We start from the raw sequence: 6,696 nt of genomic DNA on the forward strand, positions 1-6,696 counted from the left end.
TTTCTAGCTCAAGTGAGAAGACCGGGATGGGGAACTGGGCTGGCTGTGTTTGTGTCTAGGATTCCCACAACATCTGGCCAGCTCTACAAGGAGAGAGCGTTGGGTTCACGCCTGGCCAGGTAAATCATATTGTCTAATAACAGTGGGATGTAGTCACCAGAATGGTGTTCCCAAGATCTCAGTATGAGTACCATACCTCCCAGGATACAGATAGCCCCAAGATGGTAGCTAGCACCTGAACAGGGCTCCTTTCTCACCTCTTAGGATAGGGCTCAGCCCCAGGATGCTTTGTGGTGCAGAGGATTCTGTACACCCCCCCTCCATACACACAGCTTCCTTGAGAGATTGCTCCTTGTTCCTCAAAGGTTCCCAGACAAGTTACAAGGTAAAAAGAAATTCTGCTTCTAGTATTGGTAGGAGACATAGTGATCATCTTGTTTCTGAACTCTTGGTTGAGAAAGAGGAGGCAGTAAACAATAGGCTAGGTCAGGCTGCTGGTGTCCAATGCCTAGTGGTCTCATGTCCCCAACTGCCTCTGTCTCTCCAGCCTTCAGAGAGCTTCCAGGGCTCTCCTGCAGGAGTGCGGTCCAATGCTGCTGTGTTTCCTGGGGCCGTTAGCAGCACCCTGAGCCCTTTTGCCACCAGGCATCTGCAAGGCGTAGTGACAGGCGCTTCTCTCAGTCCTAATTATGACGGTGGCCACCGGAGACCCAGCGGATGAGGCTGCTGCCCTCCCTGGGCACCCACAAGACACCTATGACCCAGAGGCAGACCACGAGTGCTGTGAGAGGGTGGTGATCAACATCTCAGGGCTGCGGTTTGAGACCCAGCTAAAGACTTTAGCCCAGTTTCCAGAGACCCTCTTAGGAGACCCCAAGAAGCGGATGCGGTACTTTGATCCCCTCCGAAATGAGTACTTTTTCGATCGCAACCGCCCTAGCTTTGATGCTATTTTGTACTACTACCAATCTGGGGGCCGGTTGAGGCGACCTGTGAATGTGCCCTTAGATATATTCTCTGAAGAAATCCGGTTCTATGAGTTAGGAGAAGAAGCAATGGAGATGTTTCGGGAGGATGAAGGCTACATCAAGGAGGAAGAGCGTCCTCTGCCTGAAAATGAGTTTCAGAGACAGGTCTGGCTTCTCTTTGAATACCCTGAGAGCTCAGGGCCTGCCAGGATTATAGCCATTGTGTCTGTCATGGTGATTCTGATCTCAATCGTCAGCTTCTGTCTGGAAACCTTGCCTATCTTCCGGGATGAGAATGAAGACATGCACGGTGGTGGGGTGACCTTCCACACCTACTCCAACAGTACCATCGGGTACCAGCAGTCCACCTCCTTCACTGACCCCTTCTTCATTGTAGAGACTCTCTGCATCATCTGGTTCTCCTTTGAATTTTTGGTAAGGTTCTTTGCCTGTCCCAGCAAAGCTGGCTTCTTCACCAACATCATGAACATCATTGACATTGTGGCCATCATCCCCTACTTCATCACCCTGGGGACAGAGCTGGCTGAGAAGCCAGAGGATGCTCAGCAGGGCCAGCAGGCCATGTCACTGGCCATCCTTCGTGTCATCCGGCTGGTAAGAGTCTTTAGGATTTTCAAGTTGTCCAGACACTCCAAAGGTCTCCAGATTCTAGGTCAGACCCTGAAAGCCAGCATGAGAGAATTGGGCCTTCTCATCTTCTTCCTCTTCATCGGGGTCATCCTTTTCTCTAGTGCTGTCTATTTTGCAGAAGCTGATGAGAGAGAATCCCAGTTCCCCAGCATCCCGGATGCCTTCTGGTGGGCAGTCGTCTCCATGACAACCGTAGGCTATGGAGACATGGTTCCAACTACCATTGGGGGAAAGATAGTGGGTTCCCTATGTGCAATTGCAGGTGTGTTAACCATTGCCTTACCAGTCCCTGTCATTGTGTCTAATTTCAACTACTTCTACCACCGGGAGACAGAGGGAGAGGAGCAGGCTCAGTACTTGCAAGTGACAAGCTGTCCAAAGATCCCATCTTCCCCTGACCTAAAGAAAAGTAGAAGTGCCTCTACCATAAGTAAGTCTGATTACATGGAGATCCAGGAGGGAGTAAACAACAGTAACGAGGACTTTAGAGAGGAGAACTTAAAGACGGCCAACTGTACCTTGGCTAACACAAACTATGTGAATATTACCAAAATGTTAACCGATGTCTGATTGAAACCTATTATCATAATTCACGGCTCCATGGGACTAATGCAGATGTTGCATAATAGCCTGCATTGTAGTCAGTGTGTTCTACAGTGTACATCTGGTTCTGCATGGAAAGCAATAGTCGTGCAAGTAACTTTTGATCTTAAGATTTTTGATTTAGAACCCAGAATATCTATCATGGCTTTCATGCAAATCTTTATCACTGGCTTAGGGGTTTCCAAAGACGAGGGTCACCTTATGGAGCTAGGATTTCAGAAAGATATATCAGGTAACCTCATTTCCTATGTATAACCCACTCTATCAGCACCACTCATCCTTTCTAATTAAATGCACACAACACCCAGGAGATGGCCTCCTCTCATCCCCTACTTAGCCCACCTGCCCCACCACAGAGGGCTTAACTTGAAAGCTCGGATGATTATTCAAAAGGTCATTCCTCACTCCATTTCTTCTTCTTCTTCTTCTTCTTTTTTTTTTTTTTTGCATCGAAAAGAACACACAGTCCTGTGTGTTGGAATTACTCTCTGTGTTACAGGCTGGGGTTTGTGAGTTACAGTTGCCAAGTAGATGCTCTGGAGGCCTGGGTTTCATAACAGAAAATGCTGCATTCTGCTTTTTCCCCCCCTCTGCAGTGTTGATGTGAGGGAATCCTAGGGGAAGGACAATTAGTTAGTATGACTGAATAGGAGTTGTCCAATTTTCACATTCATTCCCTTTGGCTGTGAGGAGAAGCTCCCAATCAGGGGACTTCTCAGTTTCGGTTGTCACCATATTTTTGCAGGCTTCAGGGTCACACACACACACACACATACACACACAGACACACCACAAAGAAACCATGTCTGATCTCTTCATTTACATTAGAGTTTAGAGATGTCTGCTTTCCTAATGATGTTGCCCAGCCACGCTGACACTGCAGTGAAATTTACTAGTGATGCCAGAGCTGCATGGGTGTCCATTGCATGAAAACTGGATATTTAAATCACAGGAGCTAACCTATTTTCTTAGTAGCCTACACAGTATTCATACATAGAGTATTAATAGCCTTGGATGGTATCTATCTAGGATTTGTTGGTTTGTTTTTCCCCATCAGAAGGCAAAAGCCCTCCATTACAAATAAATAAACTAGACTGTTTGGAATGGGGAACCAAAATTTCCAGCCCTTCAGCCTACCCAACTCTGTTATTTCAATGAGAGACAGACCTCTGCAAAGCCAGGAGAAGGAACAGGGAAATCAAAGTCTAAACACTCACAGACTGCACCTTAGGAATGAACCTAGTCTTGGGCAGAACTTCACAGCTAACCAGGGCATCAGTCTTGAGGACAAGCAGGTCTGTGGATCCAGTGTACATAAATATATATCAGGTATCTCTTGCTCATGTGTTCCTCTACCTAGCTAGCTATAGAAAATTGCATTGGAACATTGTATAAGCTTATGCAATATTTTTGACACAGGGCAATTTATGCATGTGTTTGACTATGTGCACTAGAGTATATATATGTATGCAGATACATATATATACATACCTATGTGTGTATATGTACACTATATGCACACGCACATATATATATGTATATGTATGTATGTATATATATATATATTCATTCTCTGGAGTTCTGGCTCAGGAGCAAATTCACTGCTTGGTGGGTTTATTGTATAAGTAGCCCAATGGGTTCATTGGTAACCCCACAAGGCCTGGGTTTGCTGCCACTGTCTCAGATACTCCAGTCTTCATGGATTCCTAAATATTAGAATTGTCTTTCTGCCCTCCATGTGCTGCAGCTTCAGTTTTCCATGGCTGAAGCTTGTCTTACTGAGTGCACAAGGGCCCTATTGGCCCTCACAGCGCCAGCTGTCCTGGGTCAGACCCACCCCAGGCCTCCTCTCTTCAGTCCATCCCATGACTCATCTCCATTTTCATCCTCTCCGTTCTGTTTGGTTTTCAATATCATTTGGTTCTGCAGTCATCTTATTCATGAACCTGTCCCCTAGAAAGCTAGAAGGGATCCCCTGCTTTGAAACCCAGGAGTAGGATTCCCACTGATCTGGACTTAAAAGGAGCCTTCCATGTGGAAGTTTCTAATGTCTCGGACCAAGGGAGACAGTCCCTAGTTGACTTAAAAGCATCACTTTGAATGTCAGACTCAAACTCTCTTCCCATTCATTGGTAACAAGAGCTCCTTAAAGGGGGCCGGGGGGGGGGGGGGGGGGGGAGGAACCAAAGGACAGGTAAAGAATTGTCCTCTACATCCCCCTCCAAGAACAGATTAGTTATGAATGAGCCTTGCACAGCCTAGAAGCAGAGAATAGGTTGGCCCTGGCTTTTGCCTTACAGGCTGAGCTTGACCTTTTGATATAATGGCTTAAAATTCCCCCAAACATAGTGAATCATGGTATTCAGGCTGTGTAGTGGTGGCTCTACTCCAGGCCTCATTGTCAGTTAGCACTTACTGTTGTCTTGCGGGGTGGGGAACACCAGCTCAGGGTGCTAACCCAGGGTGCTCATTAGTTCCTGGTCACCTACATCTCCAGGGTTCTGCAGGGCATCTCATGCTCAGCACGAAGCCTCTGTGCTTCTCTTCCTCTCTTTCATAGGAGATGGTGCTGAATTTCAAGACACGAGGTAGGAAGGAAACAGGTTTTTGGAGAACAGAGAACTGAAGCAATTCATAAATTGAGGCCTACAATAGAAAGGGAGGAGGGAGGAAGATACCTTATCCTGTGGCTATAAATTGTTCATACATGCACGCACATCTCCTACAAAATAGATAACATCATTGCCACACACAAATACAAAATACATATTAAAAATTTCATGCAAAATGTAAAAGACCTACATATGCACAAATAATTCCATAGCATATATCTCAGATACAAAAGACACAAAAACTACACATATACCATAGATACGCATGCATACAAAATACACACAACATATTATTGTTTCTGCACACAAACACACACAAACTAAGCATATGCCCATAATGTACATAGTTACACTAGGCACACAAAATACTACACATGTGCCCCCAAACACACAATACAGATACACAAAATGCAGACATAGTCAGATCCCTTGCTTTGTGTCCCCAAGATCTATACATTCATTGGCACAGAGAAAAGATTAGGTTTAATCACCTGTGATCTTGCTTCTCTAGTAACTTCTCTCACCTCCAGTTCAGTTCTGAGATTTCAAGCAGAAATCTCATCCTCTTACCACCTCAGGTGTACAGCATTGGAAAGACTCATGGAGCTAGCAGCCTAAAATGAGTCTCTCAGCCATGCCTTTTCCTTCAAAGTAAGTCCATCCAGACAGGCCACAAGCTCAAGGTCCCCTCCTCCCAATACCTGGGATCTCCAGATTCAACCCCATTCTCTTAAAAGCAATGATAGCTCTTGGGAATTGTAGGATCTCGGAGCCCTGAACCAGGGCAAAGATACCCCCAGTGCTCTTTGAGTACAGGACTCATGTTGTTCTTTCCTCCCCAGCAGCTTTGTTGAGGGCCAGGTCAGAAAACTGAGCCTCTGTATTGACTGGCCTCTTAAAATGAGCCACCTTTAATTGCTCATGGCATTTCACTCTCTCTTTGGCACCAGTCCAATAAGGTCAACTCCTGATTCCCTTCTGTGGGTGTTCAATTCTAGGCATGCTCTTCCTTCCTGGCCAGGCCCCCCAGGGAGGCCTGCCGTCCATTCAGTTGCTGTGCCTTGAAATGGCAAAACAGTCCAGTTTAAGTAGGATGTGATTGAGAATATTAGCCTAAGGCTGAAGAAGCAAATAATTAATTTTTAGAGGCTCTGATTTGTTTATCCTATATTCTAATACCTGACTTAAATTCTTTGTAAGATTAGTTGACCATTCATTGCCGGGAACTTAGCTACTTAGGAAGTTAAGATCTGAGAGTGGTGGTTCAAAGCCAGCTACAGCAGAACAGTCCATAAGACTCTTACCTCCAATTAACCAGGAAAAAGCCAGAAGTAGTAGTGTAGCTTAAGTGGCAGAGTGCTAGCCTTGAGAGAAAAACCAAGCAAGAGCATGAAGCCCTGAGTTGAAGACCCAGTACACAAATACACATTCTCACTCTCTCTCTCTCTCTCTCTCTCTCTCTCTCTCACACACACACACACACAGATTATCCACAATTGTGATTACCCTTGGAATGTTTCTTCTTTCTAGGGAGACTGAGGCCTAAATATGTTTTGGCTAGGAATTCACCTAAATTGAAGTTCGGATTGGGTATGGTCTCCTCTTTTGTGGCACTCTTTTCTCCTAATGATGGTCCAGTGCCCATCTCCATAGAGGAGAAACATAGCAGGGAGTTTTGGACATGGATCTAAAATCCACAAGTGCGGCCTCTAGCAGGGGGTAGATACCTAATCTGGGATAAAGTTAGTGCAACATGCACTAACCTATGTGTTTCCAGGTCAAGATACTGACTTTTTCCTTAACTTCAGTGCCTCTGTAGGCTCAAACTCCATGGGTTTAACAGAAGAAGGTTGGAGTTTGGG

At 45.6% G+C, this 6,696-nt stretch overlaps 1 protein-coding gene across 1 annotated transcript; it reads left to right on the top strand.

Moving 5' to 3' along the window:
- The first annotated feature begins 689 nt into the window (after positions 1 to 689).
- Kcna2 (potassium channel, voltage gated shaker related subfamily A, member 2) lies at positions 690 to 2,189 on the top strand. Its single transcript, XM_013031882.1, has one exon. The coding sequence runs from the start codon at positions 690 to 692 to the stop codon at positions 2,187 to 2,189; it is 1,500 nt and encodes a 499-aa protein (XP_012887336.1).
- Positions 2,190 to 6,696: the final 4,507 nt, after the last annotated feature.

This window comes from Dipodomys ordii, unplaced genomic scaffold (genome assembly GCF_000151885.1).
Source record: "Dipodomys ordii isolate 6190 unplaced genomic scaffold, Dord_2.0 Scaffold146, whole genome shotgun sequence".
NCBI lineage: Eukaryota > Metazoa > Chordata > Mammalia > Rodentia > Heteromyidae > Dipodomys > Dipodomys ordii.